The 23,380-nt window shown below is 31.9% G+C and overlaps 2 protein-coding genes across 5 annotated transcripts; both read left to right on the top strand.

The window, feature by feature from the left end:
- The first annotated feature begins 2,537 nt into the window (after positions 1–2,537).
- On the top strand, positions 2,538–15,402 carry LOC100785453 (putative ion channel POLLUX-like 2). 3 transcript variants are annotated; one of them, XM_006606331.4, is made up of 25 exons: positions 2,538–2,688; positions 2,838–2,957; positions 3,137–3,213; positions 4,625–4,746; positions 5,387–5,673; positions 6,617–6,688; positions 6,851–6,926; positions 7,038–7,136; positions 7,212–7,366; positions 7,457–7,561; positions 8,603–8,689; positions 9,872–9,956; positions 10,060–10,207; positions 11,097–11,173; positions 11,262–11,342; positions 12,625–12,810; positions 12,909–13,022; positions 13,388–13,483; positions 13,576–13,699; positions 13,761–13,837; positions 13,973–14,020; positions 14,103–14,172; positions 14,269–14,342; positions 14,745–14,855; positions 14,936–15,402. In XM_006606331.4, the coding sequence occupies exons 2-25, from the start codon at positions 2,872–2,874 to the stop codon at positions 15,035–15,037; spliced, it is 2,559 nt and encodes an 852-aa protein (XP_006606394.1). In that variant the 5' UTR covers positions 2,538–2,688; positions 2,838–2,871; the 3' UTR covers positions 15,038–15,402. The 3 variants fall into 3 exon arrangements, with proteins under 3 accessions (XP_006606394.1, XP_014628318.1, XP_014628319.1); XM_014772832.3 differs by lacking the exons at positions 2,538–2,688; positions 2,838–2,957; positions 3,137–3,213 and adding an exon at positions 3,797–3,919; XM_014772833.3 differs by lacking the exons at positions 2,538–2,688; positions 2,838–2,957; positions 3,137–3,213 and adding an exon at positions 3,817–3,886.
- A 2,690-nt stretch (positions 15,403–18,092) lies between these two features.
- On the top strand, positions 18,093–21,385 carry LOC100811305 (rRNA-processing protein EFG1). 2 transcript variants are annotated; one of them, XM_041013455.1, is made up of 7 exons: positions 18,093–18,348; positions 18,426–18,686; positions 18,778–18,916; positions 19,166–19,280; positions 19,576–19,639; positions 19,767–20,024; positions 21,122–21,385. In XM_041013455.1, the coding sequence occupies exons 1-7, from the start codon at positions 18,196–18,198 to the stop codon at positions 21,125–21,127; spliced, it is 996 nt and encodes a 331-aa protein (XP_040869389.1). In that variant the 5' UTR covers positions 18,093–18,195; the 3' UTR covers positions 21,128–21,385. The 2 variants fall into 2 exon arrangements, with proteins under 2 accessions (XP_040869389.1, XP_040869388.1); XM_041013454.1 differs by having other exon boundaries at positions 19,761–20,024.
- Positions 21,386–23,380: the final 1,995 nt, after the last annotated feature.

Below are 23,380 nucleotides of genomic sequence, written 5' to 3'. Positions count from 1 at the left end.
AATTGTGGTACATTCAAGTTGGTTGGATTAATTGTCAAACTTAATTAGAGTTATTAGATTATTATACACAAAGAACTATGAAAATAGGTCGGCTTTACGTTTTGCATGGGTTACGCAAGTAATAAATCAATTTGAGGTGAAACAAAAATTGGTTTATGCATCAAAAGGTTACGAGCTGGGCTAGAATAAGGAGTAGAGGCTTTTACTTCCTCCTCTCCAATTTTTTCTTTTTGCACCTCCAAAAGACTCTAAGGGGAATTTTTGTCCAATTGGGGTTTTTGGGGGTTCTGGAAGGATAAAAGGTAGTACAGGAAGTAATTCCCAGGAATAAATGGGTTGTAAATTTTGTGGCCCAAAGCGGAAAATTCTAAGAGCTTTTCTTCCTTGTGCTAACTTTTTCTTTTACACCGAAAACTTTTTTGTTCAAAATTACTTTTGCTAATCAATATATGGATTCATAATGCGCATAATTAAAATTTGTTAGGATCATTGGAGATGATTCTCAAAATGAATGAATATAAATGAGAAGAAATTACACTTTTACTATTTGAGTGGGGAGAATGAATGCTTAGGGAGAAAAAAAAATCAAATAGAGACCGCAAAAACAATTTCCAAGTAAAGAAAAAAAATGGGAGAAGAGACAATTTGCTGAAAACTTGAAATAACATTTTTTTTTTCATTTATCGTCTATACATATTATTATATCACAATAACATAAAACTCATTCAACATTCGCCTTCTTACATTCAATAAAAAAATTAATACTTTTATATATTTTTGTAAAAATAAAAGAAAATATTTTTTATTTTAGCTTATTTTTATTTCCTTTCCTTCTAGTTTGACAATTTTTTCCTAATGTGCTAGAATTAATCTAAAAAAATATGTAAAATTAATAAATGATTTTCCAAAATAATCATGATATATTTCCTTTCTCCATCTGTAAAAGTTACCAAAATATATGGATAACCATGATAATTGAGTGCTATCATATGATTCGTGCTGGCTAGCATTATACGATATAAAATTATAATGTGAAAGAGTGGTGGGGTATACAAATGTTCTGTATTGCTTCTATATATGAAATATAACGAACGTTCGTTTACCAATACAAATATTTAATTTTTTTTCCCAACAGTTTATTGCAAAGAAATATCATGTTTACCTAAGCATGTTTGGTGATTTTGGCTAGTTTGAAAATTACAGGTGCTAATAAAAGCTGCAATTACAGCATGAAACAAAACATGAACTTTTTGTCCTATACTTATAACTTTTACTATTGATCCGTGGCAGCGTGGTTCTGTTAGAACAACTAGTCGGTGGCCACAGGCTCACAAGTCACAACTGGCACAAAATTCAAGTGTTTGGTAAGTACTGTATTGTTACTGTTACTAGTGAATAACATGTTTCATTGGTTCACTATTCAGCTAATTTTTCACGTCCAAAACGTGTTGATATCAACGTGGCTACTGTGGATTTTAATTTTCACGTCCAAAGCGTGCAAAGTGCAAACTTGAAAATAAGTGTGGGGGGTGGGGCCGGGGGACTGTTAATTAGAGGGGATTATTAGTAAACCAACATTTTAGTTTTTAAAAGTGTAAAACATTGTTAGATTAGTTTAAATAAATAAAAATACTCAAAATAAGTTTCTTTACTTTCAAATAAATCTCTCAACTTAATTGTGACTTTAGTCTTTAAAAATAATATTGCATTATTAGTTAACAATGTAAATAAATTAAACATCTAATGTACTAGTAAACTTGTGTACAGTTAAGAGCAGGAAAGGGTGAGTTTGCAATGCGCACTTGGTGGTGGCATAAGCACGAAGCTGAAAAGCAACGGCAAGATGGGGTTTGATGTGGATGTAACTAAAAAAAGTGAAGGTAGGGTCCCACCACAGCCAAGTGAGCGGGGCATTGAAGGCTTGTAATGTTAGGTGTAAGGAAGGTAACGGCACATGCCACGTGCGGATTCACTCTCATAAATGCATGTTTAGGTATACGAAACCAACATTGATATTAAAATAAGATTTATAAAACTATTCTAATCTTTTTTTGTGTGTGTTTATTTTGCAGCAATTTGGGTATATATTATAAACTAACATTGATCTAAAAATTCACTCACAGCAAAGTTAGACTTAAAACCAATTACCAATCCTTCTTTGCACCGGATCAGCCTACTAAATATTGAAGGAGGGATTGATCTCATGAAGGGACGAGAGTGTAATTAAGTAAATGTTTAATTTTAATTAAAGAACACAAAAACATTATAATATTGTTATTTACACTTAATTTTTAAGATTATACAAGTGTGTTCTTTAGAAACAACTGGTCGACGAATACTCTCATAATATTATATAAATTATAAAAACCATAAAAAAATGATATATAACATAACTTTTCCTTGTTAAATGCCTCTGGACAGTTGTTAATATTAGAAAGATATTTTATTGAGATTGAATGGTATTATGGTCCACCAAGCAATGAGCATAGAGCTCCATTATTAAGTAGAGCATGTCCAAAGCGAGAAAGGGATTGATTGTTTTTTTTTGTGAAGTTGTGGTTTTCAATTGGTTGAATTGAATGATGGTACTATGTTATTTTAACCTCCCCACTACTCTACACATTAATGAACACTCGTCCTCTCCTCTTGGGTAATTATTATCATCCTTCACTCACTTACTCATCTTGGGTTAGTTTCTCTCTCTTTTCGTCTCATATTTCTTTCCATATTTGATTATTCTTATTATTTAGTATTCATTAAATTTTTCACTCTGTGACTGACTTCAGTTCGTTTACTTTTAATTTTATTGTTGGCGTCTCTTTCTTTTTTCTTGCCAGGCAATTCTGATCTCTCCCTCTGGAACAAGGCAGAATGCTTCTCCTTCACTTGCATAGCTGTCAGCCATGGATTATACCACCAACTCACATCCACCTCTCATCAATTACCAACAATTCCAGGCACTCTCTCATTCTCTCTACACTTAGAATTATATAATTGGGGAACAATTTATGTTACTTATGATAGTCTCATTTTGTCTTCAATGGATTTGCATGTCCTCAAGGCAGAAAACATTTGAAGTGGTAGAATAGTTTTTATATGAAAAATTCTCTTTTTAATTGCTATTGATACTTCGCAGGAGGTTTATGCCGTGCCACTTCAGCTGGATCAGATCTTCAGCATTACACGTGGGTCGTCTTAGAGTGCACGGTGAAGGTGAGCCCCATGAGCCAAGAGAATTCCATAATTGACTTTATCCGTTCAGTTTTTATCAACTGAAATAATGCTGCTTTATTTGAGTGTGCAAGATCTTAAACTTGTCATTGTCAAGTTTCTGTAGGGTAATATGTTCTTGACTTATGAAAAAACTGAATAGTGATTTATGTACCTACTTAATATGTCATTTGTGACATCATTGTCAGATGATAATTCAAGTTTCACTCAACCAAGTTTTTTATTCGATTTTGTGTATCTAAAATGGCCTAATCCAATTTTTTCCCCAATCATTCTCCCACTGTACAAGTTACTGCTTTGTCTCAAGCTTGTAAGCTTGGAGTTTACCTATGATTTTGGAGTTTTAATGACTTGGTTTGTTGTTCACTGCTCTTATGTTACCGATCTACCCATTTCCAAATTTGATTACTGTTTTGACATTTCTTTTGTGTCCTCAATCCATCAGTATTTCTTCTAATTGACCAATGAGATTTTTTCTTTAATCATTTAGCTCTCTAATTGGCCACTATATATTATTTTCTTCTCGTGGTCTTCTCTTGTTCTGTGACCAGTTCTGATGTGTTGTACTCTTCCCCCTTCTGATGTCTATGAAATTATAAAATGAGTGATCCAACTACAGTCACAAGTCTTAAATTGTTTACATTTGTTAGATCTTGTATTTCCATTTCTTATTTCTATTTTATCAAAGGTTTCAATTGAGTCCTCAACTATGTTGTTCTTTAAGCTTTAATTTGTTGGGGTTGTTTGCCTGTTTATGACAAGAGGCACATTTTGTTGCTCTTTCTACTACACATCTTGAAATCTCCTGTTTGAGCCTTTTATCGGTTTACTATGCTATAGCTTCATAAGAAAAGAAAGGGGAAGATTACTTCTACTTGCTTTTGGATTGGGCTCATGATATATGCATATAACACACCAAGAAACTCAATCAACTATGCAAAGATTATTGATTCACACTGTCAAAGTCATAAAACTTCATTTCCAGCATATCTTGGGTTTTATTTATTTTTATTTGTTTTGGTGTGTATGTGTGCGTGTGTTAGTAACTTCCAGAGTGGATTTATCTTTAACAAGATGGTTACAGATTGTTATCTGTCTTCTTTTTTGTGTTCAAATTATTTTTTCTGGAATGTTTCTATCCGTGAGCTTCTATATTGTCGTAGTGGAGGCTTTTGATCTCTAATCAACTTTGATTATTCTTTAATCCTTCTTTTCTTTTGGAAGAACTTAATTCTGTTGTTTCAGCTCTTACAAATTTTCTTTTTGTTGTCCTCCTTACTATTTCCCATGATATATATATTTTTTTGTTTGATTTGAAGTAATTTCTACGGATTAATTTTTTGATGGCTGTTCTTAACTAAAACTAAAAGGTGAATTGATGAAATTCCTGTAGGGAGATGGGAAGTTGATTCTCACAGGTCAGAGGTTAAGTCAAATTCCACCACTTACAAACATGTCCTGGAAAATTTGGGCTCCGAGTTTGTTTGGATGAAGAAAAATAATAATAGTACTCAGGTGAGAAATGTATGACAAAACTTGGAAAATGGTATAACAAAAAAGAATTCAAACATGCAATTCAAAATTGTATCTGATGATGAATGCTATGTAGTGTTAAAGTGTTAATATTGCTGCATTTTCCCCTAATTCCTTATTTTGAAGCATGTGATGCATGAGAACAACTATGTTTTTTTAGCACTAAAAATCCTTTACATTATTCCTGTCAATAGTGCCTGATAATGGAGTAAGTAAAATGAATGCTAGTCATACTGGCTAAAAGAAACTCCTTGTTGGATTTCTTGTTCAATATATTCCATGATTCTCTGTTTCTTTTATGCAAGTAAGAATTTTTGGAAATGGTGTTGCGATTACCAATGTCATCACATAACAGGCTCAGTATTTCCAATGGGAAAATGCCAACTATAATTTGTATGGCAATATGTACTGATAAACGTTGATGCATAGAATTATAAGGTGATCAGAAATAACTATTATTGCATGCAGCGACTTGGAACTTGTGGTGATAAAAAAGAATGGTTCGATGATTGCTTAAATATTTGTCTATGTCAATATCATGGTTGTATTCTGCTCAAATATGTTGGGTAAATTGATGTACTTAGTGCTAGCTAAATCTCTCAAAACACAATATGTTTTTCAGGGTCCACAGGCTAGAAGCATGATACAATTTATGTCATTGTACATCATACTCAGAATGACCCATAAGCAGCTGTATAATCTAATGATAAAAGTTGGCCAAGCAGTACTTCCACATGTGTTTCAGACTTGTAGTGCAACAAGCTTGCCTTTTGCTTGTGTTTCTAATGCCTTGAATAAACCTAAGCCTCTTAATTTAGACGTGTCCTTGCCTTCTATTCATGATATTAGATGGAGCTTAGCACGGTTGTTATACTTATTTAACATCCAGCTTGAAAGAAATGTTGCCACGTAAGTTAATCAGTTCATCATTTATTTGGCTGAGAACTTTTCTATCCATTGGTGGTTTAATAAATTTTAAGCACCTCACTTGACTAAAGCCTTTTAAGTATTGGTGTGTTTATCTTGGTATCAGATGATTATATTTAGTATCAGTTTTTCAGCATTAATATGTTATGACATAGCTTTTAAGTCCAAAAATATGCTATATATGTCATCTTGCTAATGATTTGCGTTAGTGTGCAGTTTTAGTGTTTTATCAAGCTAAAATGGTTTTTTTGTCATAAAGATAAATTCAAAAAAGTCTGACATTTTATCATTAGTTTTGGTGTATAATGTTCATGAATTTACTGTAAACAGAAACCGACTTTCTTTCTGAAAAATTGGAAGCTTTTTTTATTTATGGTCATCTATTTTTGCATTATTTGTTATCTTGGTAGATTTGAAATAGATAGTTTGGTTTATATTATAAGACATGAGTTTGCTGTTGTGAGCTTTCAGGGAAAAAACTGGACTATTCTCTGGAAACATGACTTTTTTATGGTGATTTAGTGCATATGGTTAGAGATAGAGAAACACAAAAATGTTTAAGGAACAATACATTTTTCAAAATTAGCTCTGGGTAGGAAAGTTTGCATTGCTTCTTTGGGTGCTATGCTTCTAGAACACTTGCATTACTCCATTGCAGCTATTCCAAAGGACTAAGGAGCTTACTTATTTGAGGCCAAGAAGGCTAACTGAGAATTTTTCTTAACACTTAGTAAAAGTTATGTAAATTGAGTGGCTTTATTCTATGATGAATGGAGCCAGTGGGTCTTGTTTATGTTACAAACTATTTCCTGTTATTAAAAAAATTAATGATATATATATATATATATGTGTGTGTGTGTGTGTGTGTGTGTGTATGTATGTATGTATGTATGCGTATCTGTAACAATCATATAGACTCTTTCAGGTTCTTTGTGGTGCTCCTTTTAGCGTGCTTCTCATTTGTTGTCATTGGTGGTCTCCTGTTCTTTAAGTTCAGGTAATCATAGATAAGTCATTGTTTTAAGAGTGTTCTGAGTTCAATGTCTCTCCTTTGCTAACAACTGAGTTAGATCATGACAGCTTAAAATTTTGTTACTTGAGTTCACTGCTGTTGTGCTTATATATGTTTGTTACTCTGGGTCAATATTATATTATACAGGGGTAACAAAAATTCTCTGGAAGATTGTTTCTGGGAAGCCTGGGCATGTCTTTGTTCATCGTCTACTCACTTAAAAGTATGTTGATTTTGTTTTGGACTTTGTATACCAGTTTTTTGTTTACCCCTTTCACATTGTTTGTAAGCATTTTCTGTGTAACCAAATAATATACTTTTTGTTCTTCTACAGCAAGCAACACGTGTTGAGCGTGTTATTGGCTTTCTTCTTGCAATATGGGGTATATTGTTTTACTCTCGACTTCTAAGTACGATGACTGAACAATTTAGGGTAAAATCTGAATTATTAAGCATTCATTAAGCAATATTTTCTGTGCATGCCATTAATTTTGAGTCTTCACAACAGAGTAATATGCAAAAGCTTAGGGAGGGAGCCCAAATGCAAGTTCTGGAGACTGATCATATTATTATCTGTGGGATGAATAGTCATCTTCCCTTCATATTAAAGCAGTTAAATAAGTATCATGAATTTTCTGTTCTCTTAGGCACAGCTACAGCTAGGTAAATGGTTCAGACAAGGTAGTTTCCCATTGCCCTTATCTTGTGTTCTGATTTCTGGCTTCTGCAATATGCTTTTTCATCTCTACGCAGGAGGCAGAGAATCCTTCTTATGTCTGATCTTCCAAGAAAACAGATTGATAGAGTAGCAGACAATATTGCCAAAGATTTAAATCATATTGATGTCCTTACCAAGAGGTATCAATGCTGGTTAATTTCCTATTTTAATCATGGAAGCACCTTTTTGTAGAATTACAATTTGTTTCTTTTCTTAAGCCAGAGACTTTTCTGTACTACTTGATTGACTTAGGTAAAGGTTCTGTTTAGAGAATGTAAAACAGAGTGGGACTGTGTGTGAAGAGATCACATTCACCAATTATATTACAAATGAAGGATTTCTTATTTTCTAGCTTTACTGCCTGGAAATATATATTGCTAAATACGGATAAAATGCAAAAACATTATCCTCTTTCATTTTATAGAGGTAACATCTTGCTGTATGTGTCTGTTGTTTCCCTGTTTACTGTTGTCTTAATATAATTATTTGTGTTTAATTTCTCTGTAAGTTCCTCTTGTTTGCTTATGAGAGAAATTAAGGTCATTGACACAATAAAGCTCTGCAGTGCATTTCCACTGATATCTGATTGAGAAATTCCCATAGTCAGAGAACCAAAAAAAAGAAGCAATTAACATTAAACAATCCAACATTTAGAAAAACTCTCTACTTAGTTCGTATGTGGCCACAGAACTACGTAAAATTGTCAGTGTTTATTTTTGTAGTATGTAAAAGCAAAACTAATGAATTGTTATCATATGTTGAGTTGGTTTAGAACTTATTTTCTTTAACGTCTCATATGTTGGACTCAAGAACACACAGAAATTAATTAAATTTTACTAGAATAATGTGGTCTATAGACCAGATTTGTAGAACAGTATATCAATTACACAGGGTTTCCCCCTATCAAGGAATTTCGTCCTTTAAGACTCCACAAATAACAAACTGACTGCCTCCCACAGGTCTGTCACACAAAATATGTAACTGCTACACAAATTCATAATTGCCTAAAGACTCAAATACTACAGAAGCAATAATTATTCAGATCCCTAACTGCCTAAATAACTATCTAAAGACACAAATACTGCACAAACACTAATAATTCAGGCTTAATGAGTCTTGGTCATCCCTTCTGACACAAATTTTGAGGTCTATCATCTTACGTGAAATTTTTGGCTTTACAGTTGCAGCCTTAGTTTGACTAAATCATTTGAAAGAGCAGCAGCTAACAAGGCACGTGCAATAATTATACTGCCAACAAAAGGGGATCGGTAAGAGTTGATCGACTTAGCTTGTTATTGTCAGGTGGTTATAGTCTTAATAATGCAGTTTAAATTGAAATCACTAGAACTGTTTCCATAAATGTTGATCAAGTTCAGCTTGTTACAACTAAACTAGTTCTAACTACAGAGAAAGCCTTTGTAAACAAATTTTTCAGTTGCTTGATTGCTAGATATGAGTGGCAACCTGATTATCGCTTCATAATCACACTGGTAAGGTGTTTGGAAGCAAGTGTTGAATCCACATCAGCTCAAAAGTTGTTTATGCCATAGTATGATACTCAGCTTCAACACTATAACTTGCAGCTACAATACCCCGCTTCAACACTATACCATGAAGCTGGCTTTATCCTGAACAAAAGCACAATACCCAACACTGAATTTTTTTGTGCATAGTATATATTATTTGTCAGTAAGAGCTTCTGAGTAGGTGGTGTATGGTGAAGACATAAACTGGCTCATAAGACTCGCCGGAAAAATAATGTCTGACCAAATAACTGTCAAATTACTCAACTTTTCCTCAAACCTCCAGTATATCTTTGGGTCACTAAATTCTGTTTCATTATCTGCTGTAAAATTCACACATGGTTCTGTTGGTATCTCACAAACTATGTTCATCTAACCATTTTAACAATGTGACATAAGCATGGTATTTGTTCTTTAACTTCAGCTGCAGATACAAATTTTGTGAGGAGTTTAGTCAATGGATCTAGGGACTTTAATGAATGAGAAAATATTGCAGATTGAACAGTTTGTAAAATCATTTTTGTTAGATAATTATATTAAGAGTGTGGTGTACTTATTTACCCAGACTTGTACTTACTGTAAGACACTTGTACTACACCTAATTTATCAGGATAAATAGATACATGGAGCCAAATTAATCATGAAGTTACTTCACCTGATATATGGCAATCTTCTTCCTCTTTCTAATGCACACATTTTCTCCAAATGACTAAACTGGTAAACATTTGTTGTAGTGGTTGAAAAGCATTTTCTCTTACTTTCCTATATCCCATGTTGACCAATTACAAGCTTCACCATGTTCAGTTGTTCACATAGATAGCTTCAGTTGTTTTAGTAGAGTAACTAGTTTTTACTTAATTTGACTTTTGTCATGTGCTGAATTTCACTTAAATGAAGTTAATGGATTTCAGATTGTTTGTATGCTAGGTATGAAGTTGACACAGATGCATTTCTTTCTGTTTTAGCCCTTCAACCAATTCCAAACATGGATTCTGTCCCCACCATTGTTGAGGTTTGTTACTTATGACTTATGAGCAGCTTTGTTTAAAACTAAAACTAAAAATAAAAAGCAGAGAATAAACTTTATTTGAAATTTTATTAATTAATGAATATAGGTTTCAAGTTCCAAGACATGTGAGTTGTTGAAGTCAATCTCAGCATTGAAAGTAGAGCCAGTAGAAAATGTTGCATCGAAACTATTTGTTCAATGCTCTCGGCAGAAGGGACTTATAAAGATCTACAGGCACTTGCTAAATTATCGAAGTACTGCATCTATGTTCTCTACATTTCATATATGCCATGTTTGCATGGATTACTTCCTATTTCTTAAATATTCTGTAATGGTATTTTATATTTATTTCATTTTCTACCAAAATAATTCAGAATATATTTCAGATAAATTCATTTTTTTATAATATGTGAATTGGGCCTAGCTGCTACCAAATTATTCATTTAGCAGGTTTCTATTTTTCAATTAGTTGTTATCAATGTAAATAAACTGTCGGAAAGTTGTCTTAATTGTTGTTACTCCTAGTCTGCCTTAATTGCTGCCTCTTTGGGGATTGCTTTAATTGCAGCCTTGAGGGTTGTGTTTAGTCCTACAATGCCTAGAGATATGACTTAAATAGTGCTTATAAAGTTTGAGCAATCCTCACCTTAGAAGTCAGATTTGTGGGATTGAGTTTGGCTCTAGGCCAAAATTCTAAGATGATATCAATGTCTATCCTAGATTAGTAGCCCATAGCTTTCGGAGTGAGGGGGTGTGTTGGAATGTCGCGTTAATTGTGGATTCTTTGGGTTACCTTAATTGCAGTGTCAAGGGGGTGTATTTAGTCTCATACCGCCTAGAGACAACATAAATAGAGCTTATAAAGCTTGACCAATCCTTACTTTGTGAGCCGGTTTTGTGAGGTTGAGTTAGACTTGAATATCAAATTCTAAGGTGAACATAAAGCATATTTTATTTTAGACTTTTTTGTTCTATCCTTTAATTTGATATTGGCTTCCATTTCCTAGTTTAGTTGGTGTTACACTGAAGTAGGCTGAGGTATTTTGCCTTAAATTTGAAAACTGTTTAAACCTTTTATGATGACTTTTTAGTTGATGTACATGCATTTATTCTTGAGTTCTAATTTTTAGTTACCATTTGCAGAAAATGTATTCAATCTTTGCAGCTTGCCTAATCTAGAAGGAATGACATATAGGCAAATAAGACATAGATTTCAAGAAGTAATTACTTTCTTCAAATGTAATTTCTTGACTCAAATTTCCATTTATAGACTTTTCATTAATGCTTTCTACTTTGATATTATTTCAGGCTGTTGTATGTGGTCTTTACCGGAGTGGGAAAATATACTTCCACCCAAATGATGGTGAAATTCTGCAGCAAACCGACAAAGTATGCAGACTAATACATACCTTTGTCTAATTCACATTTATATGAGATCTGTCCTGTCTACCTTTTTGTCTTGGAATTTATGAGCTCATGGTTAAGGGCCCATCTGTTAAAGCTTAAAAAGTGACTCTGTCTTTTTTCTGAAACTACTAATTTTCACTTACGAAAAAGCACTAAAGCAACTTACTTTTTCCAATTTTTTTGAAAAATTTACATAAGCATTATAAATACTTTTAAACATATATTTTAATTCAAAAAAAAAAACTTGAAAAATGGGCATTAAATGGTTGTCCAAATAAACAAGAGTGTTAGAATATATGAAAATGCCCAATACTGTTTTTATTATATGTTATTAGATTATTCTTTAGGATTAGTTTCCTATTTTCTATCTCTTAGGATCTTAGGATTGGTTTCCATATTTCCTTATCTTGTGATTTGCTTCCTTTTTAGTTAGGCTTATGATTAGTATAAATAAGGGTTACTGCTTTAGGTTTTATGATCTTATCATCACATTGTAATACATCACATCATATCAAGTCAATGTCAATCTCATAATATTTAGCCTGTATTTTCTCCTTTTGCTTTCTCTTTACTTAAAACTTCATAATTTCAACAAAGGTCATGGGTCATTGTTCCGGATCTTTTTATCAAAGTGCGTAAAAATTGCAATCAGAACAAAATTAATGATCAAACAGTTGGTAAACTGGAAAAAGAGAGTTGGCATCAGAAGACAGAAATTGGATTAAAATTTAGGGCATAGTACATTTTGTGTCCTTGATTCCTTGGTATGAAAAAAAATTTGCGTTACCTTTTTGACAATTTCCCTAAAGGCATTTTTCCGATTGCCAAACTTTGGCCCTCTCAACTAGAGATTCACCTTGATGTCAAAAAAAAAAACTAGAGATTCACCTAGGTTGGCAGGTTTATTACAAATGGGTATCCACTTAAATATCCATTACAAGTTCTGTATATCTACTGGTCTGCAAGCAAAATGAGTAATCAATAAGATGGTTAACTCTTGTTCTGTTACAATGTTTTCCCATTAATATGTTAGGCTTATTTTTACTGTTTGTCTACCTAGTTTAATTTTCATTTGTTTTCCCTGGTTTCATTTTAATAATGATGCACTGCTGTCAAATAATTTTGATTAAGTCCTTCTAGGTATTGTTTATTGGATCCAGTTCACCAACAGGACAATGGCCTGTTGGTTAAATTTTAGTTTACATTAGTCAATTTTCAAAGCTTACTAGCATACGTTCTGATACCACTTTACTTTTCTTGTTAGGTATTGTTCATTGGATCCCTTCGGGATACTAATACTAAAAAGCCAGAAGTAATCCTAGATGGGAAAGAAGGAAACCACGAAATTCATAATGAGGAAATACTTGAAAAGGATCTGGAACATGCCATTGAGTTGAGTAAAGTAAGACTTGCTAATATTGTAAAACGGCCTAATAGATCAGGTTCCAAGGTATGGCTTCCGGTTCTATGTTGTATACATGTTTTGAATGAGCATGATACCATATATACTATTTGATATGTTAACCTTTATTGGTTATCATCATGTAGGGATCAGACGGGAATCTTGGACCGAAAGAATGCATTCTTTTACTTGGGTGGCGCCCTGAAGCTGTAGAAATGATTCAAGAGTATGATAACTATCTTGGTCCCGAAAGTGTTTTGGTATGTCCTTATATATCTTAGAATCTTTGTTGATCAATCTATACTTTTGTTAGTGTATGCTGCCAGTGTCTATAATGCACATTGGTGTTGTCAATCTAGTGGAATTGCACTTTTAAGGAATTAAGATGGTTTACTGTTTGCTATATTTGTGTAAATCTAAATATGTGTCAATCTAAAATGCATTACCCCTCCAAACTTCTTCTGCTGCTGATGTGGATTCATCTTAATTTTGAACTACCAGCAAATTTATGACACTGGAGATTGTTTAGGGTTTAGATACTGCATTTTCCCCCTTCTTTCTACATTATATACGCATTTACTTGGAAGTGTAATATTTACCATTTCTGGCCATAAATAATATGCAGGAAGTGTTATCAGACACACCATTAGATGACAGGATTAATAAGGCAAGCAACATCAATGGTCATAATAAACTCAAGAATGTCCGGGTTTCTCATCGGGTATTGTCTCATGCAGTCAATTAATGTATTCAAATTTCTTTTAGTGTGGTCCTGCTTCTGGTATGATCTTTCACTTCTTTCAATTTTGGCAGATTGGAAATCCCATGGACTATGACACCTTAAAGGAAACCATTTTGAATATTCAGAATTCTTTGAAGAATGAGGATGTTCCTATGTCAATTGCTGTCATATCTGACAGAGACTGGCTTCTTGGAGGTAATTATGCATAAAAAATTTGTGAGTGAAAATGGCCTATGGTTGACTATTCTTTTTTCAGATCCAGCTAAGGCAGACAAGCTGTCTGCTTATTCTCTCCTCCTTGCTGAAAATATCTGCAACAAACTTGGGGTTAAGGTGACATTTTTACCTTCTCTCTATCTCTGTCTTGCATATCTTTTATGCTGATAGGGACTATTCATTTTGAAATATTAGTTATTCTTATGAAACAGAGAGGTAAAGCATAGTTGGATTGAATTGGATATTTTGTAGGTGCAAAATCTAGTTGCAGAAATTGTTGATTCAAAATTGGGGAAACAAGTAATTCTCTTGTTTTTTTTTTAACCTTTCAAATTTTATACTGTGGTGTCTTTTGATGATGATATTATATAAAATGCTGCAGATTAGTAGAATCAAGCCATCAGTGACCTACATTGCAGCAGAGGAAATAATGAGCCTTGTAACAGCTCAAGGTCATTAATTTTAATTCTCTTCTTGGTTGAGTTTTTATAGCTGTGGTCTATTTTATTTATCAATGTTAAATTTATTTTTCAAACTTGAAAAATCAGTGGCAGAGAACAGTGAACTGAATGAAGTTTGGAAAGACGTATTAAATGCGGAGGGAGATGAAATATATGTTAAGGTAATATCTTTCGACTTTCACGTTGTGATACTTTTTCTCTTAAACATTTATCCTAAGAAAGGTGATATTTGTGATACTTGGTGTCATGCCTTTCTTTTAATTTTCCTACCATACCATTTTATTTCACGGACAAATTCCTTCCTTAATTACCCTACATTCCTTTTGAAATAATGTACCTTACCAAATGAATAAATGACAAATTGATTTGGCACGGCTTGCTTACAACGTCAACCTAAGTTACACATTTTTTTTTATAAAAGTATATGGCCTTTAAATTAGAACATGAGTATCAACCTGCTCCATAACAAACGAACAATGCTGAGGAGTGAGGACCCTTTTATTTAATGTCTACATGGTTGCTGTTGTAGCAGTTCAGTTTACTCTCTTGTTCTCTTATTGCAGGATATTGGCCTTTACATGAAAGAAGGAGAGAATCCATCATTTTCTGAGCTTTCTGAGAGAGCATATTTACGGAGAGAAGTAGCCATAGGATATGTGAAGAACAAGAAGAATGTACGCCAACAGCAGTCCAAATTTATTTTCCCAGTACTTCATTTTGAACATGCTACTCACAAACCTTTTTCCATTTGTAGGTAATCAACCCAGTTCCCAAGTCTGAGCCTCTCTCTCTTGAAATGACTGACTCCTTGATAGTCATATCTGAGCTGGAAGGAGAGCAACCCGTCGTTTTGTGATGCTGAAACTTTAATCATGTCAAGAGCCCCAACCCCAAGAGCCCTGTCAAATGTTGATTGATTTTGATGATTGCATCCAGGTGATTGATTGCTAATTAGGATGATTCAATATCATTGTGTTACTCTTTAATCATTCGAAATAAATTGTCTATGGTTTCTCTCCTCTCTAAGGATATTCTTCAGTAGACAACCAAAAGTTAATCTCTTTCAAGAAGGAGAGATTGCCAAAGTAAATATCACCTTTCCATGTGTTAAGCATAGATAGTACTTGAGACTAGCTACTTATGTCATGAGAGGTTGAATTCCAACTTTGTTTTTGACCTTTGAGAGATATATGATGATATTACGATAATTGAGTTGTCAAATTGTGATCATATGGTTTTAAGACGATTCTTTTTTGAATGTGTGCCTTTTAGACGAAGTGATTTAATTCATTTTATATGATTCCTAGCCGTATGCTTAAAGAGAACCCGTTAAAAGCTTTTATAAATCATTTATCTAATCATCTTCAATTATATGGTTTATTCAAATCATAGGAACGGTCCGTCCAAACAGGAAAAGATCCATGATAAAAGACATAAAGATCCTACTACTAGTAAACGTACTATAAGATAAACTCGTTTTTTTTTTGGTCGACAACTCAGATAATTGAATATACAATTTATATTTTAGTCTTTCTAATATATAAGATAAATGTTTATTTTTATAATAAATAAATATTTTTGAACATATAATTATATTATCTAAAAATATAAATATTGTGAAACAAAGTTGTTTTTAACTATTAATCTTTTATTTTAAAAAATTATTGAAATTTAATATAGAAATATAGATAATAAATGACTTACTAAAAAAGATAATTAAGAAGCCGAATAACAATAAAAGAAAGGGTAAGATATGTTTGAAGTAATTGTAAAAAAAACTATGTTTTATTTAATTACCAAAAAAACAATATAATTTCAATGTGTGGTTTCTCCAGTTTGGTCGGTTTTTATAATAAAATTCGGAAATCAAATCCTATAAAAAAAATATGTGATTTTTTTTAAAAAAATTGTTTTAGTGGTTTTCAAATTTTTTTTGGATTAGTTTGATGGTTTATAAACTGAACATTCTTAATTGACAAAATTATTAAAATTATTTATTCTGAAAAATAGAAAATTAAATGTTTAAATTTAAAAATAAAGAGACTCAAATTATGGATTTGAAATTATAAGAAAATTAAAATTAAAATTTAGCCTTTTTTTAAGCGACTTTTTTTTTCCTATAAAAAAATATTTTCTTTAAGCTTACAAGTTTGCCATGTTTTTATGCAAAGAATCATTTAAAAAAATAATATTATACGGAGAACAGAGTTCATATTATGAAACAAATTGAAATAATCATCTCTATTTAAGAAGTTAAATAAGTGAAAATGTTTTTAAAAAACTATAAAGTTTCCTATTTTATTTTTTCTCTATTTTAAATTAAAAACAAATGAAGCATTTTTTAATTTTCACTTACTTTTGTTTCAATTAAAATTTAAGTTCAATTATTTTAATTGAGACAAGAAAATATTTTGTAATCATAAGCAATCATTGCTTAAAGAAGTAAACAAATTTAATTTTAAGCAGCTTATCATAATACATAAATCTTCTCTAATGATTAGAAAAATAACCAATATATTATCTTAAAATAAGCAACTTGTTAAATATCTGAATGTTGATAATTCTCTGAGTCTTGATGATGCTATGAGTCTCTAATCACCTCAAATCGAATCTAAATTATTGAGATGGTGTTATTGAAGAATTTGCTATAATGTTGTCTAACTTGAGCTAAGATTATTTGAAATTGAAATCAAACTTTAGAGCAATGTCTAGATGTAAGTGGCTCAATTTTCCATTAGAAATAATGTTTTGTTAATTTTTAATTTTTTTTAAAAAAAATATCAAAATGATACATTTAAAAAATATAAAGGATCAAAATAAAATTTTTAAAGCTTAATGTACCAAAATAAAACACAATGAATTAAAAGTGACATTAAATCTTTTAAAATAATTAACTTTACATAGTGATGACTAAAAATTATCATTATCTTTATTTTATTTTATTTTTAAAAAAATAAGTTAAAAAAATTATTATCTCCTCCAACCTCTTCCATACCTGAAAAGGTAAAAAATACAATACTATATAGATCGAACGACATCAGCAGAGTCTCATTGGAACCATTAAAAATTATTATACTCTTCACCGAAAAATCAAAACCTTTCACACAATTAGGCTATTGGAAACAGAAGTAGGGGAGGTAGAAGTAAGAATTGTCTTCAACGAAAGACAAAAGTATGATTCTAACTCACCAATCGACCCATATCTAAATGAAAAAAGTTACAATGTGGCTCTTTGTGAGGTCTACGAGCAAAACCTCCATTGTTACGCACAGTTGGTTCTGGCAAGCAGATGATTTCTCATCCAAACATCTGCAATTGGGGATGGACGAAAGCGAACAATGCAAAGATTGGACCACAACGAACATTGACGTTTCTAACAAAAAATTGAGAAAATAGATCAAAATAATACATTTTGAAAACGTAAAGAACTAAAATGAAATTTTTAAAATATAATGTACCAAAATGAAACAATTATGAAATATAAGGAAAGAAAAATGATTAAAATGATATATTTCAAAAACATAAAAAATCAAAATAAAATTTTCAGAACTTAATGTACTAAGTAGAATAACTGCGAAACATACAAGATCAAAAATGATATTAAGTCTTTGCAATAAGAAAAGTAAAGTTTAAAAATCAACCTAGATAAAACTAAAATTCATAGTTTATTTAAAAAAAGTTAGGAACTCAATTTTTAACATATTTTTTGTGTGATTGAAATTTGTCAGAAATTATAAATATTGGAAGTTTTACATCTTATTTAATAATTTTTTTCTTAACTTTATATTTATGAATAAATCTTAACCACGAAAAAGAGTGTGTTAGAAAAAGAATAGATATTTACAGAAAAAAGTAAAATTTTGAGTAATTTGAGTATTTGACTACCATTTCCCCATTATATATATCAGACCGAATCCCTCTCTCCCTCCGTGGGGTTTGGCCGTGTAAGATAAGAGGGCAGCCAACAAGAAGCAAAACACTGAAACAAAAGCAAAAAAGAGCTGTGAGACAGTGATGGCTCACGGTGCTTACAGCAAGCGGCGCGTGAGCGCAACGCGTCGATCCAACTCCAAGCCTCTGGGCATCGCCAAGAAGCCCAAGCCCAAGCCCAAGCCCTCCGTTTCCCTCAAAAACCAGATTCGATCCCTTGAGCGCATGCTCCGCAAGGTAACCCTAACCCTAGCCCTAACTCTATCCCTATTGGCTTATTCGTTTCCATTCATTTCTCCGAACTGGTATAGCAGAATCTGCCTCCCGAGGTGCGAGACGCGCAGGAACAGAAGTTGGAGGCGCTGAAGAAGCAGCAGGAGATTCACACTCGCCTCGCCGCCGAACGCAAGATATTCTTACGCGACCGAAAGATCAAGTTCTTCGAGAGGAGGAAAATCGAAAGACGAATCAGACGCCTCGAGAAACTGCACCGTGCTTCTTCTTCCTCTTCTTCCGCTGCCCAGCCTTACCCTGACCAGCTTTCCGCTCTCAAAAAGGATCTTCAATATGTCATGGTCTGTGTTCACTGCTCTTTTTTTGTTGCGTTGAAATCACCACAAATATTGACCGTAAAATATCTTGTTACTATTCAATTTTAATTTGCAGTACTTTCCGAAGAATGAGAAATATGTGCCTTTGTTTACCGGCGGTGATGATTCGGAGATAGTTGACCGGAGAAACGGGCTGCGCAAACAGATTGAAGATAGGTTGGTTGCAGCTGCTGCAAGTGGCAAGGATTTAGAAGGTTCATTATTTTTGAATTTTGATCATCCATGCCATTATTTGTATGATTTAGGATGTTGATATTCTGCAAGAGTTTGGTTTTAGTTGTGCGAGAGCCCTAGTTGAATTGAGTTTGTAAAAAAAAAAGGAAAACTAGGTCATTCGCATGAATGTGCTTGAAGCTCTGCTTTGTATTTATAAATATGCCTTTGTATTTATCTCACATTCTTGTTTGATTAAATGCCAACAAGATTTCGTGCTGTTGTGGCAGAGACTGGCAGTGAGGATGATGGTCTTTTGGATCTGAGTGATGATGATTTTTTTCTTGCCGGGAGTTCTAGTGACGAAGCAGATGCGGATGATGAATGGACAGACAAAAGTGCAAGGTCAGTGGAGTGGAGATGTTTTAATACTTCTGCAATTATATCAATGAGAATTTCTTATATACCCTGCGTGCATTAAGGTAAAGGGAAATTAGAATGTTAAAAGGAGAATAGCAGAATCAACCTTTGTTTGTGATGTTGGTAATCAGGAAGTGGAAGCCAAGGTTTTCTTTGGTGAAACATCTGGCATTTGTCCAACATTATGCTAGGGAATTTGGAATTACATTAATGATTAAGATGATGCAAACATGTTTTATTTTGATGAAATCTAATGTATCAAATTTTCTATTGGTTGCAGAGAGCAGGCTTCTAGTGCTTCTGGGAAAGGTGTGTCTGGCATGTCCAGTGACGAAAAAAATCAGGTGTGCAGTAAGAGTAGCAATTTGTGTTTGTTTTAATTCCCAGTATTCCCTACTATTAAAATTAAATAGACAGTTATAAACTATTTTTGCAAATTTTGAATGTCTTCACCCTTTTTTATAGAGGCAGATTTCTGCTAGAGCTTTGATGCCTCCTCCTCGTCCTTCAAACATGAAGTTGTCAAGATTTGGGTCTTCTTCTGGCCATAATTCATCTGCGCAGAGATCTGAGATTTCCACATCGAGCAACACATCAAATAGCAAAAGCAGCTCAGACTTCAAAGTAAGACCCTCAAGATCAGGGACTGGTCATGGTAGTAGTCTAAGCTCCAACTCTGATGCTCACAAGCCTCGGAGGAAGAGAAGACCTAAGAAGAAAAAGAAGCAGGTTTATTACTTATGCTCAGTCTTGTTTTTTTATTAACGTTGGTTTTATTTTTTTTTTTATTGCCAATTATCCTCTTATTCTATCTATTGTCGATAGGAAGGTCTGGAAACATCTTTACACACACTCTTTAGTCATGTCATGTCTATCTAGTTTCTCCTCTGGCGCATATTGTTGATAAATTAATTTTGCATCTAAAGTAATGGCTTTGTTTATTCTTGTTTAGTATGAGGCCCACACTAAGTAGTTTTACTTTTACCATATGTTGATGCTGATAATCAGTAGTTTAATGTGCAAATTTGTGAATAAAAAAAATCCTCCTGGCCTTCTTCAAAGAAGTTTCTTGGGATTTTTTATAGACTGGACAGGAAACTGTTGTGTGAACTGGGAGTCAAGGCAGGATTTGGGAGTTTAAGGACTGGCCAAGTCTGATTGTCCTACTGCCTGTCTGGCAGCATTTTTTTGTGCCTAGCCTGACATTTTCCTGCAACCCACTGATTGCTTTTCACCCTCTGCTTATTCACACATACTTTCTGTTTATTTAGTTTGGCCAATACTTGTTTTCTGCTCCCTTATCTGTTATAGGTCTGATTCACAAATGTTGCAGTTATTTTTTTTGGTGTGGTACATTACAGTTCATAGTCCTCTAATTTTGTTCTCATGAGTCATGACTCCCCTCCCCCTTCCTTTTTTGCAACTTGACTGTTATTTTCATTAACTTGTTTAGTTTTGGCAGTTGTAACCACTGCTTTTGAGATTGTTTAAATTTTAAACATTTGTAGGTTGTATTAATTATTTATCTTGTATCCTTAATCTTCAATATAACAGCCATTTCACTGTCCTGCTATAGCATTTTTGGGGTTGACTGCTCTGTACTGCCATTAAGTTACAACTATGGTTCTATTAAGGAGTACTCCTAAAATAAGTATGAAATGAGACAGGATGATAAAATAATACACGTCATAGCATTAGTGTGCACGAATGATGTCTTCTGCTGTAGAACACTTAACTAAGTAGTTCCTTGTTCATTAATTGTATCCAGTATTTACTTTGCTTTGTCTTCTTTCTGTCTCTAATTATAATACGTATTTATCCTCCAGGTGTAGGCATGATGGCTAAACTGAGCAGTAGAATGAGCAATTGGATTTGTCGTATTCATTCGAGATTCTTACGGTTGTCTTACCTGCTGGGAGTCAGTTTCACTGGTTGATATGATGATATATATGTATTGACTTGTTAGGTTAGATCAAGAATTCGTTACTGTAGATCTTTTCTGCGGGCTCATCATATTCAACCATGGCTTACTGTAAATTATTTTGAATTCTGATTTATTTTGTGGGATAATATTCAACCTTTTCGGAGTACTCTCGCATTGGCATTCGGCAAATCCTATGTTTGGAACAATTGGTGCGTGAGGATCGATACTAAATTTTAGTTTAGGCTTAAAATACGATTTTTGTCATATTTTTTTTATATTTTAATTCTCTCTCTCTCTCTCTCACACACATCACACACACACACACATATATATATATATATATATATATATATATATATATATATATATATATATATATTATTTTTTTGTTTTTATTCTTGATTTTATCGAAGTACATATTTTTCGTTTCGAAAACTGGTAGTTTTGCTCCGCTAAGTGATGAATTGGTAAACAGATCATAGACATGGTTCATATGGTATGTTTACGTCATATCAACTTCTAATGAAACAAAACTAATGGCAGTGACAAATATAAATAAATATATACAAGGAGTAATCAAATTATATAAGAATAAATTTCATAATTATTACCTTATTTTATAATTTTGAATTAAATAATATTTTTTAAAAACTCATGTGGATTGAAAGTTTTTTATATATAAAGTTTCATATTAATTTAAAATTATTTAATATCTCATTTATATAAATTAAAATTAATGTAATCAATATTTCAAAATATACTAAAACATATATCAAGAACAAAATTAATGTGTAGTCTTTGAGCAAAATTATTATGAGAATTTAATCTTAATTGCATAGAAAAAATTGGAAATGGGATAATACATGTTTTTTTTATATAGATTTTTATCATATGGATGAGTGAACGATGACTACTATCATAACATAAAGTTCCTACGTTATCAACAAAATAAAAATGACTATTTGAAGGATATAATATGGATGAAAAGTAAAAGAAAACAATGAGAATATGAATAATATCGTGATACGTAAAAAAAATCATTAAATTATAAAAATAGTATAATAATTCTTAAAATTATATCGATGTAATTTGATATCTTCTCATATATATATATATATATATATATATCGTGAGTGAGAGTATCTTATATTAGAGTGAGATAATTAAATTTAGACTGCATAATTAAATATGGACACCAATATTTAATTTTAAAAATTTATGTAACTTTTTAGATAATCACATCATATTAAATCTTAATCTTTTATATATGGTTATATAGTTCTGATTTAATCCTCTTATTTTTATAGAAAATTTTATGTAAGGATATTATAGTAATTTATAATTTAATTTAAAAATAATTATTTTTCTCTTTTCTCCTATCTCTACTGTATTAAAACTTTTAAATATTGCTCTCTTCTTTTCTCTCATAAACATTAAATTATCAATTGCTCTCTTCTTTTCTCTCATAAACATTAACTCTTCAATCTCTTTCCTCTCTCATCTATCATCATAATATAAATGTATTATAAAGATAAATGTATATTTTAATTTATTGTATTTTTTTATAATTTCATAAACATATTAAGTGGAAATAAATCAAATTAATATGAAAAGGTTGATTTTATACCATATACATTAAACATATAATTGAATATAAAGAGAAGATTCGGTAAAAAAATTTAAAGAAATGATTACTTTTTTTAAGTGATTAAAAATATTTGTTTAATAAAGATTTAAAAAACGTTGTTTTTTTAAATTTGGCTCAAAGAGAGCAACAATTTTGTTGAAAAAAAAAATAAAAACAATGTAATTTACTATTTTTTTACTATAAATTGTTTTTGAAAAAATAGTTATTCTTCAAATTCATTTAAATAGAACAACTATTATTATTTTTTAAATAAATATGAATTAGACACATTACTTATTTTTTTTAAATGAATATAAATTCTAATTTAATGTTTATTAGAGAGAAGAAAGAGTGAAAAGAGAATATAATATTTGAAAATTTAATAATGATATAGATGAAATATGAGAGAGAAATAATTATTTTAAAATTAAATCAAAAAATTACTATAATAATTATATATTTAGCTTACTAATACAAAGAAATTTATTGATTTTTTTATCTAAATATATATAATATTGACTCTAGAATTCGGAG

The sequence above is a fragment of the Glycine max genome, chromosome 20 (assembly GCF_000004515.6).
Source record: "Glycine max cultivar Williams 82 chromosome 20, Glycine_max_v4.0, whole genome shotgun sequence".
Taxonomy (NCBI): domain Eukaryota; kingdom Viridiplantae; phylum Streptophyta; class Magnoliopsida; order Fabales; family Fabaceae; genus Glycine; species Glycine max.
This window is presented reverse-complemented; position numbering and strand designations above follow the sequence as displayed.